The sequence below is a fragment of the Oncorhynchus kisutch genome, unplaced genomic scaffold (genome assembly GCF_002021735.2).
Source record: "Oncorhynchus kisutch isolate 150728-3 unplaced genomic scaffold, Okis_V2 scaffold3956, whole genome shotgun sequence".
NCBI classification, from domain to species: domain Eukaryota; kingdom Metazoa; phylum Chordata; class Actinopteri; order Salmoniformes; family Salmonidae; genus Oncorhynchus; species Oncorhynchus kisutch.
In genome coordinates this window covers 109378-132471 of record NW_022265901.1, presented here as the reverse complement: position 1 = coordinate 132471, position 23094 = coordinate 109378, and the positions used below count along the sequence as shown (strand labels likewise).

The window sequence follows — 23094 nt, the reverse complement described above, 5'->3', positions numbered from 1 at the left end:
CTAACTCAGCCTGCCTCCCCATCACTTTGGTAGCTAACTCAGCCTGCCTCCCCATCACTTTGGTAGCTAACTCAGCCTGCCTCCCCATCACTTTGGTAGCTAACCCCCTCACTTTGGTAGCTAACCCCCTCACTTTGGTAGCTAACTCAGCCTGCCTCCCCCTCACTTTGGTAGCTAACTCAGCCTGCCTCCCCCTCACTTTGGTAGCTAACTCAGCCTGCCTCCCCATCACTTTGGTAGCTAACTCAGCCTGCCTCCCCATCACTTTGGTAGCTAACTCAGCCTGCCTCACCCTCCCTTTGGTAGTTAACTCAGCCTGCCTCCCCCTCACTTTGGTAGCTAACCCCCTCACTTTGGTAGCTAACTCAGCCTGCCTCCCCCTCACTTTGGTAGCTAACTCAGCCTGCCTCCCCATCACTTTGGTAGCTAACTCAGCCTGCCTCCCCCTCACTTTGGTAGCTAACCCCCTCACTTTGGTAGCTAACTCAGCCTGCCTCCCCCTCACTTTGGTAGCTAACTCAGCCTGCCTCCCCATCACTTTGGTAGCTAACTCAGCCTGCCTCCCCCTCACTTTGGTAGCTAACTCAGCCTGCCTCCCCCTCACTTTGGTAGCTAACTCAGCCTGCCTCCCCCTCACTTTGGTAGCTAACTCAGCCTGCCTCCCCATCACTTTGGTAGCTGACTCAGCCTGCCTCCCCCTCACTTTGGTAGCTCACCCCCTCACTTTGGTAGCTAACTCAGCCTGCCTCCCCCTCACTTTGGTAGCTAACTCAGCCTGCCTCCCCATCACTTTGGTAGCTAACTCAGCCTGCCTCCCCCTCACTTTGGTAGCTAACTCAGCCTGCCTCCCCCTCACTTTGGTAGCTAACCCCCTCACTTTGGTAGCTAACTCAGCCGGCCTCCCCCTCACTTTGGTAGCTAACCCCCTCACTTTGGTAGCTAACTCAGCCTGCCTCCCCCTCACTTTGGTAGCTAACCCCCTCACTTTGGTAGCTAACTCAGCCTGCCTCCCCATCACTTTGGTAGCTAACTCAGCCTGCCTCCCCATCACTTTGGTAGCTAACTCAGCCTGCCTCCCCATCACTTTGGTAGCTAACTCAGCCTGCCTCCCCATCACTTTGGTCGCTAACTCAGCCTGCCTCCCCATCACTTTGGTAGCTAACTAAGCCTGCCTCCCCATCACTTTGGTCGCTAACTCAGCCTGCCTCCCCATCACTTTGGTCGCTAACTCAGCCTGGATCCCCCTCACTTTGGTAGTTAACTCAGCCTGCCTCCCCATCACTTTGGTAGCTAACTCAGCCTGCCTCCCCATCACTTTGGTAGCTAACTCAGCCTGCCTCCCCCCCACTTTGGTAGCTAACCCCCTCACTTTGGTAGCTAACTCAGCCTGCCTCCCCCTCACTTTGGTAGCTAACTCAGCCTGCCTCCCCATCACTTTGGTAGCTAACTCAGCCTGCCTCCCCCTCACTTTGGTAGCTAACCCCCTCACTTTGGTAGCTAACTCAGCCTGCCTCCCCCTCACTTTGGTAGCTAACTCAGCCTGCCTCCCCATCACTTTGGTAGCTAACTCAGCCTGCCTCCCCCTCACTTTGGTAGCTAACTCAGCCTGCCTCCCCCTCACTTTGGTAGCTAACTCAGCCTGCCTCCCCCTCACTTTGGTAGCTAACTCAGCCTGCCTCCCCATCACTTTGGTAGCTAACTCAGCCTGCCTCCCCATCACTTTGGTAGTTAACTCAGCCTGCCTCCCCCTCACTTTGGTAGTTAACTCAGCCTGCCTCCCCATCACTTTGGTAGCTAACTCAGCCTGCCTCCCCCTCACTTTGGTAGCTAACTCAGCCTGCCTCCCCCTCACTTTGGTAGCTAACTCAGCCTGCCTCCCCATCACTGTGGTAGCTAACTCAGCCTGCCTCCCCATCACTTTGGTAGCTAACTCAGCCTGCCTCCCCCTCCCTTTGGTAGTTAACTCAGCCTGCCTCCCCCTCACTTTGGTAGCTAACCCCCTCACTTTGGTAGCTAACCCCCTCACTTTGGTAGCTAACTCAGCCTGCCTCCCCCTCACTTTGGTAGCTAACTCAGCCTGCCTCCCCATCACTTTGGTAGCTAACTCAGCCTGCCTCCCCCTCACTTTGGTAGCTAACCCCCTCACTTTGGTAGCTAACTCAGCCTGCCTCCCCCTCACTTTGGTAGCTAACTCAGCCTGCCTCCCCATCACTTTGGTAGCTAACTCAGCCTGCCTCCCCATCACTTTGGTAGCTAACTCAGCCTGCCTCCCCCTCACTTTGGTAGCTAACCCCCTCACTTTGGTAGCTAACTCAGCCTGCCTCCCCCTCACTTTGGTAGCTAACTCAGCCTGCCTCCCCATCACTTTGGTAGCTAACTCGGCCTGCCTCCCCCTCACTTTGGTAGCTAACTCAGCCTGCCTCCCCCTCACTTTGGTAGCTAACTCAGCCTGCCTCCCCCTCACTTTGGTAGCTAACTCAGCCTGCCTCCCCATCACTTTGGTAGCTAACTCAGCCTGCCTCCCCCTCACTTTGGTAGCTCACCCCCTCACTTTGGTAGCTAACTCAGCCTGCCTCCCCCTCACTTTGGTAGCTAACTCAGCCTGCCTCCCCATCACTTTGGTAGCTAACTCAGCCTGCCTCCCCCTCACTTTGGTAGCTAACTCAGCCTGCCTCCCCCTCACTTTGGTATCTAACCCCCTCACTTTGGTAGCTAACTCAGCCGGCCTCCCCCTCACTTTGGTAGCTAACTCAGCCTGCCTCCCCCTCACTTTGGTAGCTAACCCCCTCACTTTGGTAGCTAACTCAGCCTGCCTCCCCATCACTTTGGTAGCTAACTCAGCCTGCCTCCCCATCACTTTGGTAGCTAACTCAGCCTGCCTCCCCATCACTTTGGTAGCTAACTCAGCCTGCCTCCCCATCACTTTGGTAGCTAACTCAGCCTGCCTCCCCATCACTTTGGTCGCTAACTCAGCCTGCCTCCCCATCACTTTGGTCGCTAACTCAGCCTGGATCCCCCTCACTTTGGTAGTTAACTCAGCCTGCCTCCCCATCACTTTGGTAGCTAACTCAGCCTACCTCCCCATCACTTTGGTCGCTAACTCAGCCTGCCTCCCCATCACTTTGGTCGCTAACTCAGCCTGGATCCCCCTCACTTTGGTAGTTAACTCAGCCTGCCTCCCCATCACTTTGGTAGCTAACTCAGCCTGCCTCCCCATCACTTTGGTAGCTAACTCAGCCTGCCTCTCCATCACTTTGGTAGCTAACTCAGCCTGCCTCCCCATCACTTTGGTAGCTAACTCAGCCTGCCTCCCCATCACTTTGGTAGCTAACTCAGCCTGCCTCCCCATCACTTTGGTAGTTAACTCAGCCTGCCTCCCCCTCACTTTGGTAGTTAACTCAGCCTGCCTCCCCATCACTTTGGTAGCTAACTCAGCCTGCCTCCCCCTCACTTTGGTAGCTAACTCAGCCTGCCTCCCCCTCACTTTGGTAGCTAACTCAGCCTGCCTCCCCATCACTTTGGTAGTTAACTCAGCCTGCCTCCCCCTCACTTTGGTAGTTAACTCAGCCTGTGTTCATTATAGAGCCTGTGGTTTCAGTACCTGTGTTCGTTGAGACCATTGTTTCAGTGCCTGTTCGTTATAGAGACCATTATTTAAGTACCTGTGTTCGTTATAGAGACCATTGTTTCAGTACCTGTGTTCGTTATAGAGCCCGTGGTTTCAGTACCTGTGTTCAGTATAGAGCCCATGGTTTCAGTACCTGTGTTCGTTGAGACCATTGTTTCAGTGCCTGTTCGTTATAGAGACCATTATTTAAGTACCTGTGTTCGTTATAGAGACCATTGTTTCAGTACCTGTTGTCATGATAGAGCCCGTGGTTTCAGTACCTGTGTTCAATATAGAGCCCATAGTTTCAGTACCTGTGTTCGTTGTAGAGCCCATGGTTTCAGTACCTGTTGTCATTATAGAGCCCATGGTTTCAGTACCTGTGTTCCTTATAGAGACCATGGTTTCAGTACCTGTGTTCCTTATAGAGACCATGGTTTCAGTACCTGTGTTCGTTATAGAGACCATGGTTTCAGTACCTGTGTTCGTTATAGAGCCCATAGTTTCAGTACCTGTGTTCCTTATAGAGACCATGGTTTCAGTACCTGTGTTCGTTATAGAGACCATGGTTTCAGTACCTGTGTTCGTTATAGAGACCATGGTTTCAGTACCTGTGTTCGTTATAGAGACCATGGTTTCAGTACCTGTGTTCGTTATAGAGACCATGGTTTCAGTACCTGTGTTCGTTGTAGAGCCCATGGTTTCAGTACCTGTTGTCATTATAGAGCCCGTGGTTTCAGTACCTGTTTTCATTATAGACCCAGTAGATAAAGCTGTGGATATATTACTCGTGTGTGTGTGTGTGTGTGTGTGTGTGTGTAGATCCCAGTGCTAGCCGGTCCTCCTCAGAGGAGAGGATCAACCATGAAACATCGGATCTAGAGAGAAGACTCAGCATGCTGTCTCACAGCAGTAGACAGAGCAGTACAGGTAATCAATCAATACCGCAATCCACCAATCAATAATCCCAGTTTTCAGTTCATCTCCTGACTGTATTTGAACCATCAATAAACTGCGTAGTTTAACCGTTTTATCAATCAATTCACTTAAATCTTAAATCATTTTACTCAATTGACCTTTGATCAATCAATCAGTCAGCTAATCAATAATATCTTCCCCAGCCTCCAACTCCAGTTACAGCACCTCCATTGCCGGGGACGACCGCAGCAGTATCTCTTCCTCTTCCTCCAGCCAATCAGACGCCAGCTACGGAAGCCACTTCCCTTTATGGCCAGGGCCAAAACGCCCCACTTCCTCAACCGAGACCCTGTCGGCCCCTCCCACTGCGAGGTCCTCGACCAATCTGGACGAGGATCTCTATAACGCTGTCATGAACCGCACTCCTTTCAAACCGGCTTCCCACCTTCGCAGTCTCCACGACAGCGGGCGCCAAAGCTCGTTGGACAGCGGGATAGGCGTCGCCACGGCCAGCAGACAATCGTCTTACTCTGGGAGCTTCTCTTCCTGTACGGGCAGCCTGGACACAGCCAGTCAAGGGGGAGGGGAGGAGTTTGGGTCTGTCCTTAGTCTACCTCCCCCTCTTCTCTCTCTGCCTCCTCTTTCTCTACCTCCCCCTCCTCCCTCTCTACCTCCTCCTCCTCCACCCAGTCTACCTCCTCCACCTCCTCCTCTGTCCTTAAGGACCCCTGAGCCCGGCCCTCTCTCCCCCCCTACTCCCGGCTCCTGCCTCCCGTCTTGCTCCTCCTCCTCCTCCAGGACTAGTGGTTGTAGCTCTGGCGCCCCCCGGTGTCAGAGTGAGGAGTACCAGGCACCCAGCCTTCTCAGACTACAGTATGACAGCCCCAGGAACCTCCTGCACACCCTGGGCTTCAGGGATCCTCCACCCCAGGGAGGAGCATCCGAACTGGGCAGGGACAGGCGGATCGGTGGGGATGGAGATCAAGGACAGATCCAGGGGCATGAGTGTCCTTCCCTTCCTTCCACCCCCACTGAGGCCTCTCTCCAGTGGGTAGAGACCCCGAGGCAGGCCTCCGTAGAAAGGCACCTGTCCTGGAGCAGTGAGAGAGCGCCCCCTGTGGACAATGGTGATCGGTGCAGCATCGTGTCCGCTCGGCTCACACCCAGACCTCTGCTGTTACCTGGCTGTCCAGTGTGTGGAGAAACCCAGGTAATACAACTCTGGACACCCTAATAGTTATTAGTACTAATGGATTCCTAGGCTTCATTTGGCTCCATGTCTGACTGTTAATTTATTCAGTGTTTTTTATAAATTTTTTACCTTTTTATTTTAACAAGGCAAGTCGGTTAAGAACAAATTCTTATTTACAATGACAGCCAACCGGGGAACAGTGGGTTTAATTGCCTTGTTCAGGGGCAGAACGACTTTCCCAGCTCGGGGATTTGATCGAGCAACCTTTTGGTTACTAGCCCAACGCTCTAACCACTAGGCTACCTGCCGCCCCTCTGTGTGTGTCCATGTCTGTATGTGTGTGTGTGTTCATCTTATCACTGTTTCCCATACAGCCAGTCCATGCAAACGCCTGCTGTCCCTGTCATCACAATCCCACAACTAGCCGTCTGCTTATTTGGCTCATTCGAGTCGCTGTACACTCCCACAGTACCAGCCCAAAGCACTCAAAGAAGACTGATACACTGTTGGCAGTCCACACACATACACACCTGTTACTCCCAAGTAACATGATCACGACGAGGCCTGATAAACTGGAGTTAAACAGGCTGTGTTTAAGGCTTGTTTAACTAGCGTAGCACAGTGATATGTTTAACTAGCGTAGCACAGTGATATGTTTAACTATCGTAGCACAGTGTTATGTTGTTTAACTAGCGTAGCACAGTGATATGTTTAACTAGCGTAGCACAGTGATATGTTTAACTATCGTAGCACAGTGTTATGTTGTTTAACTAGCGTAGCACAGTGATATGTTTAACTAGCGTAGCACAGTGATATGTTGTTTAACTAGTGTAGCACAGTGATATGTTGTTTAACTAGCGTAGCACAGTGATATGATGTTTAACTAGCGTAGCACAGTGATATGATGTTTAACTAGCGTAGCACAGTGATATGTTGTTTAACTAACGTAGCACAGTGATATGATGTTTAACTAGCGTAGCACAGTGATATGCTGTTTAACTAGCGTAGCACAGTGATATGTTGTTTAACTAGCGTAGCACAGTGATATGTTTAACTAGCGTAGCACAGTGATATGATGTTTAACTAGCGTAGCACAGTGATATGTTGTTTAACTAGCGTAGCACAGTGATATGTTGTTTAACTAGTGTAGCACAGTGATATGTTGTTTAACTAGCGTAGCACAGTGATATGTTGTTTAACTAGCGTAGCACAGTGATATGTTTAACTAGCGTAGCACAGTGATATGTTGTTTAACTAGTGTAGCACAGTGATATGATGTTTAACTAGCGTAGCACAGTGATATGATGTTTAACTAGCGTAGCACAGTGATATGTTGTTTAACTAGCGTAGCACAGTGTTATGATGTTTAACTAGCGTAGCACAGTGATATGATGTTTAACTAGCGTAGCACAGTGATATGATGTTTAACTAGCGTAGCACAGTGATATGATGTATGTTGTTTAACTAGCGTAGCACAGTGTTATGTTGTTTAACTAGCGTAGCACAGTGATATGTTTAACTAGCGTAGCACAGTGTTATGTTGTTTAACTAGCGTAGCACAGTGATGATGTTTAACTAGCGTAGCACAGTGATATGTTGTTTAACTAGCGTAGCACAGTGATATGATGTTTAACTAACGTAGCACAGTGATATGATGTTTAACTAGCGTAGCACAGTGATATGTTGTTTAACTAGCGTAGCACAGTGATATGTTGTTTAACTAGCGTAGCACAGTGATATGATGTTTAACTAGCGTAGCACAGTGATATGCTGTTTAACTAGCGTAGCACAGTGATATGCTGTTTAACTAGCGTAGCACAGTGATATGCTGTTTAACTAGCGTAGCACAGTGATATGATGTTTAACTAGCGTAGCACAGTGATATGTTGTTTAACTAGCGTAGCACAGTGATATGATGTTTAACTAGCGTAGCACAGTGATATGTTGTTTAACTAGCGTAGCACAGTGTTATGATGTTTAACTAGCGTAGCACAGTGATATGTTGTTTAACTAGCGTAGCACAGTGATATGCTGTTTAACTAGCGTAGCACAGTGATATGATGTTTAACTAGCGTAGCACAGTGATATGTTGTTTAACTAGCGTAGCACAGTGATATGATGTTTAACTAGCGTAGCACAGTGATATGTTGTTTAACTAGCGTAGCACAGTGTTATGATGTTTAACTAGCGTAGCACAGTGATATGTTGTTGTCACAGAAGGCTGTTATTTAAAACATTCCATACAATGTCAGGGATACCTCAGAGCCACCGTCTGCACACAAACAACCCCTTAAAAGGGCAATCTGGGATTTAACATTTAAATGAACATTTAAATGAATGATATATATATATATATATTACTGACCACTTTATTGCCAATGTGGGATATTTTGAATCCCAGATTCCCCCTTTAAAAATCACTCTGACAGAATGAAGAGATTCAATGTTCCTGTCAATTAAATGGAACAAGTTGTTACCAGACAGGAGTAGGGTCAAGGCCAGGGTCGGCCACTATCAACCTGAACTTTCTGCAGATACAGACATTTGGATACATTTTGTTCCGAGGCCTGAGCAAAGTTTATTTTGTTCTGTTTAGTAGGAAGATAATGGAGAGAGAGAGGATAGAGAGAGAGGAGGGAGAAAGAGTAGAAGAAGGATGGAGGGAAAAGGAGACAGAGAGAGAAAAGGAGACAGAGAGAGAAAAGGAGACAGAGGGAGAGAGGGAGAAAATGAGACAGAGGGAGAGAGGGAGAAAAGGATAAAAGGCGACAGTGAGAGAGTGAAAAGGAGAGGGAGAGAGAGAGGGAGAAAAGGATAAAAGGCGACAGAGAGAGAGTGAAAAGGAGAGGGAGATAGAGAGGGAGAAAAGGATAAAAGGCGACAGAGAGAGAGTGAAAAGGAGACAGAGGGAGAGAGGGAGAAAATGAGACAGAGGGAGAGAGGGAGAAAAGGATAAAAGGCGACAGTGAGAGAGTGAAAAGGAGAGGGAGAGAGAGAGGGAGAAAAGGAGAGGGAGAAAAGGAGAGGGAGAAAAGGAGACAGGGAGAAAAGGAGAGGGAGAAAAGGAGAGGGAGGGAGAAAAGGAGACAGAGGGAGAAAAGGATAAAAGGCGACAGAGAGAGAGTGAAAAGGAGACAGAGAGAGAAAAGGAGACAGAGAGAGAAAAGGAGACAGGGAGAGGGAGAAAAGGAGACAGAGGGAGAAAAGGATAAAAGGCGACAGTGAGAGAGTGAAAAGGAGAGGGAGAGAGAGAGGGAGAAAAGGATAAAAGGCGACAGAGAGAGAGTGAAAAGGAGACAGAGGGAGAAAAGGATAAAAGGCGACAGTGAGAGAGTGAAAAGGAGACAGAGAGAGAGGGAGAAAAGGATAAAAGGCGACAGAGAGAGAGAGAAAAGGAGACAGAGAGAGAAAAGGAGACAGAGAGAGAAAAGGAGACAGGGAGAGGGAGAAAAGGATAAAAGGCGACAGTGAGAGAGTGAAAAGGAGAGGGAGAGAGAGAGGGAGAAAAGGATAAAAGGCGACAGAGAGAGAGTGAAAAGGAGACAGAGGGAGAAAAGGATAAAGGGCGACAGTGAGAGAGTGAAAAGGAGACAGAGAGAGAGGGAGAAAAGGATAAAAGGCGACAGAGAGAGAGTGAAAAGGAGACAGAGGGAGAGAGGGAGAAAAGGATAAAAGGCGACAGTGAGAGAGTGAAAATGAGAGAGAGGGAGAAAAGGAGACAGAGAGAGAAAAGGAGACAGAGAGACAGAGGGAGAAAAGGATAAAAGGCGACAGAGAGAGAGTGAAAAGGAGAGGGAGAGAGAAAAGGAGACAGAGAGTGAAAAGGAGAGGGAGAGAGAGAGGGAGAAAAGGATAAAAGGCGACAGAGAGAGAGTGAAAAGGAGAGGGAGAGAGAGAGGGAGAAAAGGATAAAAGGCGACAGAGAGAGAGTGAAAAGGAGAGGGAGAGACAGAGGGAGAAAAGGATAAAAGGCGACAGAGAGAGTGAAAAGGAGAGGGAGAGAGAGAGGGATAAAAGGCGACAGAGAGAGAGGGAAAAGGAGAGGGAGAGAGACAGTCTTAGCTAACACCTGGAGGAGGGAGAAAAGGATAAAAGGCGACAGAGAGAGAGGGAAAAGGAGAGGGAGAGAGACAGTCTTAGCTAACACCTGGAGGAGGGAGAAAAGGATAAAAGGCGACAGAGAGAGAGTGAAAAGGAGAGGGAGAGAGAGAGGGATAAAAGGCGACAGAGAGAGAGTGAAAAGGAGAGGGAGAGAGACAGTCTAACACCTGGAGGATAACGGCCAGAAGGAAAACAATAAAACATGTTGTTGTTCTGATCAAAACCCTCCCGAAAGAGATGCAGCATCCCTCCTGTGTCTGAAGACTTAATGTTGACCCTCTGAACCGCTGACTATGTCTGTCCTCACCAAAACTCCCTCTTCACCTCCCTGTTCTGTTTGACAAGACAATACGTTGTCCTTCTCTCACATTTACATTCAGCACGTTGTTGTCTGGCTGTCTATTTCATCACATGAACATCACTATGACCAGACTGGGTTCAAATTCTATTTGAAATCTTTCAAATACTTTGATTGTTTGCTCTAGTCTGCCTAATGGGCGGGGTTTGCTATTTTGGGACTATCCCATTGGTCCATTATGCCAGGCGCAACTTAAGCAAACACGGATCAAGTATTTGAAATGATTTCGAATAGTATTTGAACCCATGTCTGTTGACCACCATGGCTGTTGTTTAACCCCACCTCCGTCATCTGTTTCTCCACCCATCCAGAGTCATCATCCCTGTATAGATCACAACTACATTACCCATGAGCAATGGTTCTCAGCTAGAAAGAGACATGTTACGCAGGTAAGATGACCCGTTGTGTGGTTAATGACAGTAGGGGCAACGATATAATACCTATCTTTTTTTTTTTAACCTTTATTTAACTAGGCAAGTCAGTTAAGAACAAAGTCTTATTGTCAATGACGGTCTAGGAACCACTGTTAACTGCCTTGTTCAGGGGCAGAACGACAGATTTGTACCTTGTCAGCTCGGGGATTTGAACTTCAGTCCAATGCTCTAACCACTAGGCTACCCTGCCGCCCCGTGCTGACTACACCGGCCACACCCATGCGCCATCGCTCGCCTGTTGAGTTTGTCCATCCACAGCAGACACGATCAGGAAATGCAGGGTAGATGTATCAATACCAACTATATTAATTTGGGGACAGATCGAAACACCATATAAACATTCCATGAACATTTAGCTAGCTAGCTCGCTGTTGCTAGCTAATTTGTCCTGGGATATAAACATTCCATGGACATTTAGCTAGCTAGCTCGCTGTTGCTAGCTAATTTGTCCTGGGATATAAACATTCCATGGACATTTAGCTAGCTAGCTCGCTGTTGCTAGCTAATTTGTCCTGGGATATAAACATTCCATGGACATTTAGCTAGCTAGCTCGCTGTTGCTAGCTAATTTGTCCTGGTGTAGTCAGCTTGGTGTAGTCAGTATGTTAGTAGTTGTCCTGTATGGATCAGTTTGTAGAGCTTGGTGTAGTCAGCTTGGTGTAGTCATCTTGGTGTAGTCATCTTGGTGTAGTCAGTTTGGTGTAGTCAGCTTGGTGTAGTCAGTATGTTAGTAGTTGTCCTGTATGGATCAGTTTGTAGAGCTTGGTGTAGTCAGCTTGGTGTAGTCAGTTTGGTGTAGTCAGCTTGGTGTAGTCAGTATGTTAGTAGTTGTCCTGTATGGATCAGTTTGTAGAGCTTGGTGTAGTCAGCTTGGTGTAGTCAGTTTGGTGTAGTCAGCTTGGTGTAGTCAGTATGTTAGTAGTTGTCCTGTATGGATCAGTTTGTAGAGCTTGGTGTAGTCAGCTTGGTGTAGTCAGTATGTTAGTAGTTGTCCTGTATGGATCAGTTTGTAGAGCTTGGTGTAGTCAGCTTGGTGTAGTCAGTATGTTAGTAGTTGTCCTGTATGGATCAGTTTGTAAAGCTTGGTGTAGTCAGCTTGGTGTAGTCAGTATGTTAGTAGTTGTCCTGTATGGATCAGTTTGTAAAGCTTGGTGTAGTCAGCTTGGTGTAGTCAGCTTGGTGTAGTCAGTGTGTTAATAGTTATCCTGTATGGATCAGTTTGTAGAGCTTGGTGTAGTCAGCTTGGTGTAGTCAGTGTGTTAATAGTTATCCTGTATGGATCAGTTTGTATAGAGCTTGCAACACCAGGGTTGTGGGTTCGATTCCCGGGGCCAGCCACATGTAAAATATATCCAGCTTGACTGTCAGTTGCTTTGAATAAAAGCTGCTGCTAAGTGGAGTATCTTATTGTGTTTTTGAAAAGGTTTCCTCTTTCATCTCTGCTGTGAGCGAGGAAGTGAGAAATATTCACCCACCATTTTCACCATATTAACTATCATTTATTGTTACAACAACAACAACATCAACAACATCAACATCTTACCATTTATTTCCTTGCCTTTTCTTTTCACATCTTTAACCTTCCCCAATGCGCCTCTGACCAAACAACGCCTCTGTGTCCCAAAACGCCACCTTTATTCCCTATATAGTACCTATTGTCCTGGTTGGAAGTAGTGCACTTTATAGGGAATAGGGTTCCGTTTGGAACGGAGAACACACAGTGTGGTTCCCTCCTCCCGTCTGCTGAGCACTGAGAACTCATTAGATTAGCAGTCCTCACACCTCACCGTACTAATCAGATTAACAGTCCTCACACCTCACCGTGTGTGTCATCAACGAGAACTTGTCAAACTCCGTGTGCTGTCAATAGAAAACAACTGATTGAAGAAGAGCAATGCCGTGGGTTTTTAATAACCAAATCATCACCTGAAGAAAACCTCTCCTTAAAAGAGAGAAGAGAGAGGGGGAGAGTGTTTGTTGTATTATAGTATAATGTATTGTAGTATAATGTATTGTAGTATAATGTATTGTAGTATAATGTGCTGTAGTATGATGTATTGTGTTGTAGTATAATGTATTGTGTTGTAGTATAATGTGTTGTATTATAATGTGTTGTAGTATAATGTGTTGTAGTGTAATGTATTGTAGTATAATGTGTTGTAGTATAATGTGTTGTAGCATAATGTGTTGTAGTATAATGTATTGTAGTATAATGTGTTGTAGCATAATGTGTTGTAGTATAATGTATTGTAGTATAATGTGCTGTAGCATAATGTGTTGTAGTATAATGTATTGTAGTATAATGTGTTGTAGCATAATGTGTTGTAGTATAATGTATTGTAGTATAATGTGCTGTAGTATAATGTATTGTAGTATAATGTATTGTCGTTTAATGTGTTGTAGTATATTATATTGTAGTATAATATATTGTAGTATAATGTAATGTATTGTAGTATAATGTGCTGTAGTATAATGTATTGTAGTATAATGTATTGTAGTATAATGTATTGTATTATCATGTATTGTATTATCATGTATTGTATTATCATGTATTGTAGTATAATGTGCTGTAGTATAATGTGTTGTAGTATAATGTATTCTAGTATAATGTGCTGTAGTATAATGTATTGTAGTATAATGTATTGTAGTATAATGTATTGTAGTATAATGTATTGTATTATAATGTATTGTAGTATAATGTATTGTAGTATAATGTATTGTAGTATAATGTATTGTATTATAATGTATTGTAGTATAATGTATTGTAGTATAATGTATTGTAGTATAATGTATTGTAGTGTATTGTAGTATAATGTATTGTAGTATAATGTGCTGTAGTATGATGTATAATGTATTGTAGTATAATGTATTGTAGTATAATGTGCTGTAGTATGATGTATAATGTATTGTAGTATAATGTGTTGTAGCATAATGTGTTGTAGCATAATGTGTTGTAGTATAATGTATTGTAGTATAATGTGTTGTAGCATAATGTGTTGTAGTATAATGTATTGTAGTATAATGTGCTGTAGTATAATGTATTGTAGTATAATGTATTGTCGTTTAATGTGTTGTAGTATATTATATTGTAGTATAATATATTGTAGTATAATGTAATGTATTGTAGTATAATGTGCTGTAGTATAATGTATTGTAGTATAATGTATTGTAGTATAATGTATTGTATTATCATGTATTGTATTATCATGTATTGTAGTATAATGTGCTGTAGTATAATGTGTTGTAGTATAATGTATTCTAGTATAATGTGCTGTAGTATAATGTATTGTAGTATAATGTATTGTAGTATAATGTATTGTATTATAATGTATTGTAGTATAATGTATTGTAGTATAATGTATTGTAGTATAATGTATTGTATTATAATGTATTGTAGTATAATGTATTGTAGTATAATGTATTGTAGTATAATGTATTGTAGTATAATGTATTGTAGTGTATTGTAGTATAATGTATTGTAGTATAATGTGCTGTAGTATGATGTATAATGTATTGTAGTATAATGTATTGTAGTATAATGTGCTGTAGTATGATGTATAATGTATTGTAGTATAATGTGTTGTAGCATAATGTGTTGTAGCATAATGTGTTGTAGTATAATGTATTGTAGTATAATGTGTTGTAGCATAATGTGTTGTAGTATAATGTATTGTAGTATAATGTGCTGTAGTATAATGTATTGTAGTATAATGTATTGTCGTTTAATGTGTTGTAGTATATTATATTGTAGTATAATATATTGTAGTATAATGTAATGTATTGTAGTATAATGTGCTGTAGTATAATGTATTGTAGTATAATGTATTGTAGTATAATGTATTGTATTATCATGTATTGTATTATCATGTATTGTAGTATAATGTGCTGTAGTATAATGTGTTGTAGTATAATGTATTCTAGTATAATGTGCTGTAGTATAATGTATTGTAGTATAATGTATTGTAGTATAATGTATTGTAGTATAATGTATTGTATTATAATGTATTGTAGTATAATGTATTGTAGTATAATGTATTGTAGTATAATGTATTGTATTATAATGTATTGTAGTATAATGTATTGTAGTATAATGTATTGTAGTATAATGTATTGTAGTATAATGTATTGTAGTATAATGTGCTGTAGTATGATGTATAATGTATTGTAGTATAATGTATTGTAGTATAATGTGCTGTAGTATGATGTATAATGTATTGTAGTATAATGTATTGTGTTGTAGTATAATGTGTTGTAGTATAATATGTTGTAGTATAATGTGTTGTAGTATAATGTATTGTAGTATAATGTATTGTAGTCTAATGTGCTGTAGTATGATGTATAATGTATTGTAGTATAATGTGTTGTAGCATAATGTGTTGTAGTATAATGTGTTGTAGTATAATGTGCTGTAGTATAATGTATTGTAGTATAATGTATTGTCGTTTAATGTATTGTAGTATAATGTATTGTAGTATAATGTATTCTAGTATAATGTGTTGTAGTATAATGTATTGTAGTATAATGTGCTGTAGTATAATGTATTGTAGTATAATGTATTGTCGTTTAATGTGTTGTAGTATAATATATTGTAGTATAATGTAATGTATTGTAGTATAATGTATTGTAGTATAATGTATTGTAGTATAATGTATTGTAGTATAATGTGCTGTAGTATAATGTATTGTAGTATAATGTGTTGTAGCATAATGTGTTGTAGTATAATGTGTTGTAGCATAATGTATTGTAGTATAATGTGCTGTAGTATAATGTGCTGTAGTATAATGTATTGTAGTATAATGTATTGTAGTATAATGTGCTGTAGTATAATGTGTTGTAGTATAATGTGTTGTAGTATAATGTGTTGTAGTGTGTTGTAGTATAATGTGTTGTAGCATAATGTATTGTATTATAATGTATTGTATTATAATGTGTTGTAGTATAATGTATTGTAGTATAATGTATTGTAGTATTTTTTTAAAAGTATAATGTATTGTATTATAATGTATTGTAGTATAATGTGCTGTAGTATAATGTATTGTAGTATAATGTATTGTAGGATAATGTATTGTCGTATAATGTATTGTAGTGTATTGTAGTATAATGTATTGTAGTATAATGTATTGTAGTGTATTGTAGTGTATTGTAGTATAATGTATTGTAGTATAATGTATTGTAGTATAGTGTATTGTAGTATAATGTATTGTAGTATAATGTATTGTAGTATAATGTATTGTCGTATAATGTATTGTCGTATAATGTATTGTATTGTCTAATATTTTTTCTCTTTCTGTTCCATTTTAGACAAACAGCCCTTCACATTCAGGGCTTTCCCCAACACCAGGTCTGTCTGTGTGTCTGCCTGTCTGTGTGTCTGCCTGTCTGTCTGCCTGTCAGCCTCCCTCCCTCTGCCTGTCTGTCTGCCTCCCTCTGTCTGTCCGTCTGTCTATTTACACCATTATTCTCATGTAACATTGTAACTAAATGATATATATTCATTAACCTGTCTAATGATCTGTATATATTCATTAACCAGTCTAATGATCTGTATATATTCATTAACCTGTCTAATGATCTGTATATATTCATTAACCTGTCTAATGATCTGTATATATTCATTAACCTGTTGGTGATAACATTCCATACTGCCCTACATTTCTCAGATCCACCACCCCAGTGTAGAGAGGTGGTGCGGGGTGAGGCGGGCCTCTCTCACCCTCTAGAACCCTCCTATTCACCCCCACCTCCCCCCGGCACGATGACGCCAAGCAGACAGACCTCAGTCTCTGGCGGTGAGAGCAATGCATCCTGGTTGTTGTTTTTTTACCAACATGACATGATCTCCAAGGTTTTATCTTTTTAAAATGCCTTTTCATGTGGACACGTCCTTCGTCGTGTGGGTTTGAAAATACGACTGTTGGTTGCCAATATCGCTACATCCATTTAATTCAAACTTGATCTAAATGTACATTTGACATTGCGGGACACTTTACATGTTGTCCTGCTCACATCATTATATTCTGTTACTACGGTCCTGCTTCCCCTGTCTGTCTGTCATTCTCCCAGGGAGTGTCTGTCTGTCTGTCTGACTCTGTCATTCTCCCAGGGAGTGTCTGTCTGACTCTCTGTCATTCTCCCAGGGAGTGTCTGTCTGACTGACTCTCTGTCATTCTCCCAGGGAGTGTCTGTCTGTCTGACTGACTGTCATTCTCCCAGGGAGTGTCTGTCTGACTCTCTGTCATTCTCCCAGGGAGTGTCTGTCTGTCTGACTGACTCTCTGTCATTCTCCCAGGGAGTGTCTGTCTGACTGACTCTCTGTCATTCTCCCAGGGAGTGTCTGTCTGACTGACTGTCATTCTCCCAGGGAGTGTCTGTCTGACTGACTGTCATTCTCCCAGGGAGTGTCTGTCTGTCTGACTGAGTCTCTGTCATTCTCCCAGGGAGTGTCTGTCTGTCTGACTGAGTCTCTGTCATTCTCCCAGGGAGTGTCTGTCTGTCTGACTGAGTCTCTATCATTCTCCCAGGGAGTGTCTGTCCGTCTGACTGACTCTCTGTCATTCTCCCAGGGAGTGTCTATCTGACTGACTGTCATTCTCCCAGGGAGTGTCTGTCTGACTGACTGTCATTCTCCCAGGGAGTGTCTATCTGACTGACTGTCATTCTCCCAGGGAGTGTCTATCTGACTGACTGTCATTCTCCCAGGGAGTGTCTGTCTGACTCTCTGTCATTCTCCCAGGGAGTGTCTGTCTGAGTGACTCTCTGTCATTCTCCCAGGGAGTGTCTGTCTGACTGACTCTCTGTCATTCTCCCAGGGAGTGTCTGTCTGTCTGACTGACTGTCATTCTCCCAGGGAGTGTCTGTCCGTCTGACTGACTCTCTGTCATTCTCCCAGGGAGTGTCTATCTGACTGACTGTCATTCTCCCAGGGAGTGTCTGTCTGACTCTCTGTCATTCTCCCAGGGAGTGTCTATCTGTCTGACTGACTGTCATTCTCCCAGGGAGTGTCTGTCCGTCTGACTGACTCTCTGTCATTCTCCCAGGGAGTGTCTGTCTGACTCTCTGTCATTCTCCCAGGGAGTGTCTGTCTGAGTGACTCTCTGTCATTCTCCCAGGGAGTGTCTATCTGACTGACTGTCATTCTCCCAGGGAGTGTCTGTCTGACTGACTGACTCTGTCATTATCCCAGGGAGTGTCTATCTGACTGACTGTCATTCTCCCAGGGAGTGTCTGTCTGACTGACTGACTCTCTGTCATTCTCCCAGGGAGTGTCTGTCTGACTGACTGAGTCTCTGTCATTCTCCCAGGGAGTGTCTGTGTCTCTATCATTCTCCCAGGGAGTGTCTGTCCGTCTGACTGACTCTCTGTCATTCTCCCAGGGAGTGTCTATCTGACTGACTGTCATTCTCCCAGGGAGTGTCTGTCTGACTCTCTGTCATTCTCCCAGGGAGTGTCTGTCTGAGTGACTCTCTGTCATTCTCCCAGGGAGTGTCTATCTGACTGACTGTCATTCTCCCAGGGAGTGTCTGTCTGACTGACTGACTCTGTCATTATCCCAGGGAGTGTCTATCTGACTGACTGTCATTCTCCCAGGGAGTGTCTGTCTGACTGACTGAGTCTCTGTCATTCTCCCAGGGAGTGTCTGTGTCTCTATCATTCTCCCAGGGAGTGTCTGTCCGTCTGACTGACTCTCTGTCATTCTCCCAGGGAGTGTCTATCTGACTGACTGTCATTCTCCCAGGGAGTGTCTGTCTGACTCTCTGTCATTCTCCCAGGGAGTGTCTGTCTGACTGACTCTCTGTCATTCTCCCAGGGAGTGTCTGTCTGTCTGACTGACTGTCATTCTCCCAGGGAGTGTCTGTCCGTCTGACTGACTCTCTGTCATTCTCCCAGGGAGTGTCTGTCCGTCTGACTGACTCTCTGTCATTCTCCCAGGGAGTGTCTATCTGACTGACTGTCATTCTCCCAGGGAGTGTCTGTCTGACTCTCTGTCATTCTCCCAGGGAGTGTCTGTCTGTCTGACTGACTGTCATTCTCCCAGGGAGTGTCTGTCCGTCTGACTGACTCTCTGTCATTCTCCCAGGGAGTGTCTGTCTGACTGACTCTGTCATTCTCCCAGGGAGTGTCTGTCTGACTGACTGACTCTGTCATTATCCCAGGGAGTGTCTATCTGACTGACTGTCATTCTCCCAGGGAGTGTCTGTCTGACTGACTGACTCTCTGTCATTCTCCCAGGGAGTGTCTGTCTGACTGACTGAGTCTCTGTCATTCTCCCAGGGAGTGTCTGTCTGTGTCTCTATCATTCTCCCAGGGAGTGTCTGTCCGTCTGACTGACTCTCTGTCATTCTCCCAGGGAGTGTCTGTCTGAGTGACTCTCTGTCATTCTCCCAGGGAGTGTCTGTCTGACTGACTCTCTGTCATTCTCCCAGGGAGTGTCTGTCTGACTGACTCTCTGTCATTCTCCCAGGGAGTGTCTGTCTGACTGACTCTCTGTCATTCTCCCAGGGAGTGTCTGTCTGACTGACTGACTGTCATTCTCCCAGGGAGTGTCTGTCTGTCTGACTGAGTCTCTGTCATTCTCCCAGGGAGTGTCTGTCTGTCTGACTGACTGTCATTCTCCCAGGGAGTGTCTGTCTGTCTGACTGACTGTCATTCTCCCAGGGAGTGTCTGTCTGACTGACTCTGTCATTCTCCCAGGGAGATTCTTTAAGTTTCCTCCGGATGCTTCTGTCATGATGATGTCATCAGTCCTGGACAGGCGTCACCACACCGACCCCAGTGTGAACTACGTCAACATCCCCGTTAGCCCTGCGGCTAAAGCTAACAGAGCTGGCAGAGAGCTGCTGTACATGGAGCTGGATCTACAGCCAGAGCCCTACGGTGGGCCAGTTTCCACCAACATCACTACAGCGAGGGGTAACCCTGTGCAGCTGCGCAGACCCAGTAAGAACAGCAACCCCTCTCAGATGGCCATTTTAGATCGATGTTTACCATTTCGGCTCAGTGTTTACGGCTCTCCATGTTGGCTCAAGTGTTTTGCTGGCTGGTTTGGCTGGCTGGCAGGTTGATTGGCTGACTGGTTTGGCTGGCTGGCAGGTTGATTGGTTGACTAGTTTGGCTGGCAGGTTGATTGGCTGGCTGGCAGGTTGATTGGCTGGCAGGTTGATTGGTTGACTAGTTTGGCTGGCAGGTTGATTGGCTGGCAGGTTGGCTGGCTGGCTGGCTGGCTGGCAGGTTTGGCTGGTCTGCTGTCCCTTAGCTCAAGTCTTGCTCTCAATCTCTATTTCGTATCCCAAATGGCACCCTATTCCTTAAGTAGTGCACTTCTTTAGACCAGAGCCCTATGGGCCCTTTAACACTAGACAATAGGGTGCTGTTGACTCTGGCTGTTTCCTAGCTGTCTAAAGGGGACTTTTCTCATCCCATTTCCTTAATTCCTTCAGACGTCCAATAAGTTTTGACTAGTGTGCCAAGAAGATTGTGATGCTTCAACTCTTCTGTGTAGTCTGAAGGAAATTCATTATAGACTTAGACGGGCTTAGTTATGGGAGAAGAGAGCGACTGAGTCCCGCCACACACACACACACACAGAGAGAGAGAGAAGCGGTGTCAATGGGTCACCATGGAAACAGAGTGTAATTGGTAGAAAACCACTCATTAAATCGCCGTGCTGAACACAGGAATTTATTTAACCGCTCGGAATCGCCGCACACAATCCTCTGCTTTATCAAATACAAAATGGGGTTACGTCTCAATTGACACCCTATTCCCTATATAGTACACTACTTTAGACCAGGGCCCACCACAGTGTTCTGATCAACAGTAGTGTACTATATAGGGAACAGGGCTCTATTTGGGGATACTTTCAATGATGATGATATTGCTGTGGGTTGTTTTCCCAGTAGAATGATGCAGAGACGGCTATTCTAGCAACTCTCAGACTACCTGGATTGTCTAGTCCAGTGCTATCCAACCCTCTTCCTGGAGATCACTCCAACCCTCTTCCTGGAGATCTACTGTCCTGTAGGTTTTCAGTCCAACCCTCTTCCTGGAGATCTACTGTCCTGTAGGTTTTCAGTCCAACCCTCTTCCTGAAGATCTACTGTCCTGTAGGTTTTCAGTCCAACCCTCTTCCTGGAGATCTACTGTCCTGTAGGTTTTCAGTCCAACCCTCTTCCTGGAGATCTACTGTCCTGTAGGTTTTCAGTCCAACCCTCTTCCCGGAGATCTACTGTCCTGTAGGTTTTCAGTCCAACCCTCTTCCTGAAGATCTACTGTCCTGTAGGTTTTCAGTCCAACCCTCTTCCTGGAGATCTACTGTCCTGTAGGTTTTCAGTCCAACCCTCTTCCCGGAGATCTACTGTCCTGTATGTTTTCAGTCCAACCCTCTTCCTGGAGATCTACTGTCATGTAGGTTTTCAGTCCTGACCTAGTTATTGGTTAGGGTTGGACTGATAACCTACAGGACAGTAGATCTCCAGGAAGAGGGTTGGTCTAAAAACCCACAGGACAGTAGATCTCCAGGAAGAGGGTTGGACTAAAAACCCACAGGACAGTAGATCTCCAGGAAGAGGGTTGGACTAAAAACCCACAGGACAGTAGATCTCCAGGAAGAGGGTTGGTCTAAAAACCCACAGGACAGTAGATCTCCAGGAAGAGGGTTGGCCAGCCCTGACCTAGTTATTTGCGTCCTAAATGGCAGTCTATTCCCTTCATAGTGCCATGTTTTAGGACCAAGATCCACAGGGCTTCAGAATCTCCTGAAAGAGCCACAAGATGGCGCTGTAATGTTTCATTACTACCAAATCCTACTTCCTGTGATCAATTTCAATCTGAACTGAATGAATTCATAATGATTAACTATAATGATGCAGTCGATGACCCCCTGCGTGGGACGACATTAAAGGTTTTATTTAAAAAATGTACCAGCATTCACATCTGAACAAATCCCCAGTAAAGAAGACATCAGGATTGGAAAAGTTATTTAAAACGACATTGGAGCGTTTTCAACAAACACTGTTAATCAGATCAAAGTCAAGACAGAAGTACATCTATTGACAAGACTGAACCATTACATCCACGGAGTTGGACTCAACCATTACATCCATGGAGTTGGACTCAACCATTACATCCACGGAGTTGGACTCAACCATTACATCCATGGAGTTGGACTCAACCATTACATCCACGGAGTTGGACTCAACCATTACATCCACGGAGTTGGACTCAACCATTACATCCATGGAGTTGGACTCAACCATTACATCCACGGAGTTGGACTCAACCATTACATCCACGGAGTTGGACTCAACCATTACATCCATGGAGTTGGACTCAACCATTACATCCACGGTGTTGGACTCAACCATTACATCCACGGTGTTGGACTCAACCATTACATCCATGGTGTTGGACTCAACCATTACATCCACGGAGTTGGACTCAACCATTACATCCATGGAGTTGGACTCAACCATTACATCCATGGAGTTGGACTCAACCATTACATCCATGGAGTTGGACTCAACCATTACATCCATGGAGTTGGACTCAACCATTACATCCATGGAGTTGGACTCAACCATTACATCCATGGTGTTGGATTGAACCATTATGGAGTTGGACTCAACCATTACATCCATGGAGTTGGACTCAACCATTACATCCATGGAGTTGGACTCAACCATTACATCCACGGAGTTGGACTCAACCATTACTTCCATGGAGTTGGACTCAACCATTATGGAGTTGGACTCAACCATTACATCCATGGAGTTGGACTCAACCATTATGGAGTTGGACTCAACCATTACATCCATGGAGTTGGACTCAACCATTATGGAGTTGGACTCAACCATTATGGAGTTGGACTCAACCATTACATCCATGGAGTTGGACTCAACCATTACATCCATGGAGTTGGACTCAACCATTACATCCATGGAGTTGGACTCAACCATTACATCCACGGAGTTGGACTCAACCATTACATCCACGGAGTTGGACTCAACCATTACATCCATGGAGTTGGACTCAACCATTATGGAGTTGGACTCAACCATTATGGAGTTGGACTCAACCATTATGGAGTTGGACTCAACCATTATGGAGTTGGACTCAACCATTACATCCACGGCGTTGGATTGAACCATTATGGAGTTGGACTCAACCATTACATCCACGGCGTTGGATTGAACCATTATGGAGTTGGACTCAACCATTACATCCATGGAGGTAAAACTAGAGATCTGTGTTTTTTCTGCATTGGCTGCATCTCAACCCACCCCATCCTCCGATGTCTGCTATCTGGGGAAACTCAACCATCCAATGATTTATAAATAAATCATCTGGGCTCCCGAAAGGAATGATCTCTATAATATATGAACAACTCTTGGAAAGCTCATATTCTGAGCTAGCCATTAAAAAAAGTACGGTCCACAGATCTAAGTGAATCTGAACCACCCTTTAACTGGAACAGAATATGGAGAAA

At 44.5% G+C, this 23094-nt stretch overlaps 1 protein-coding gene across 4 annotated transcripts in view; it reads left to right on the top strand.

Moving 5' to 3' along the window:
- Nucleotides 1–23094, top strand: part of LOC109884050 (protein Dok-7) — a 58439-nt gene that overhangs the window by 33035 nt on the left and 2310 nt on the right. For 2 of the 4 annotated variants that reach the window (XM_031821290.1, XM_031821289.1), the window contains exons 6-11: nucleotides 4430–4537; nucleotides 4729–5735; nucleotides 10488–10565; nucleotides 15912–15951; nucleotides 16271–16399; nucleotides 19302–19547. In XM_031821290.1, coding sequence (XP_031677150.1) covers nucleotides 4430–4537; nucleotides 4729–5735; nucleotides 10488–10565; nucleotides 15912–15951; nucleotides 16271–16399; nucleotides 19302–19547 — 1608 coding nt within the window. The remainder of the gene's footprint in view (nucleotides 1–4429; nucleotides 4538–4728; nucleotides 5736–10487; nucleotides 10566–15911; nucleotides 15952–16270; nucleotides 16400–19301; nucleotides 19548–23094) is intronic. The other 2 variants (XM_031821292.1, XM_031821291.1) reach the window with 1 other exon arrangement.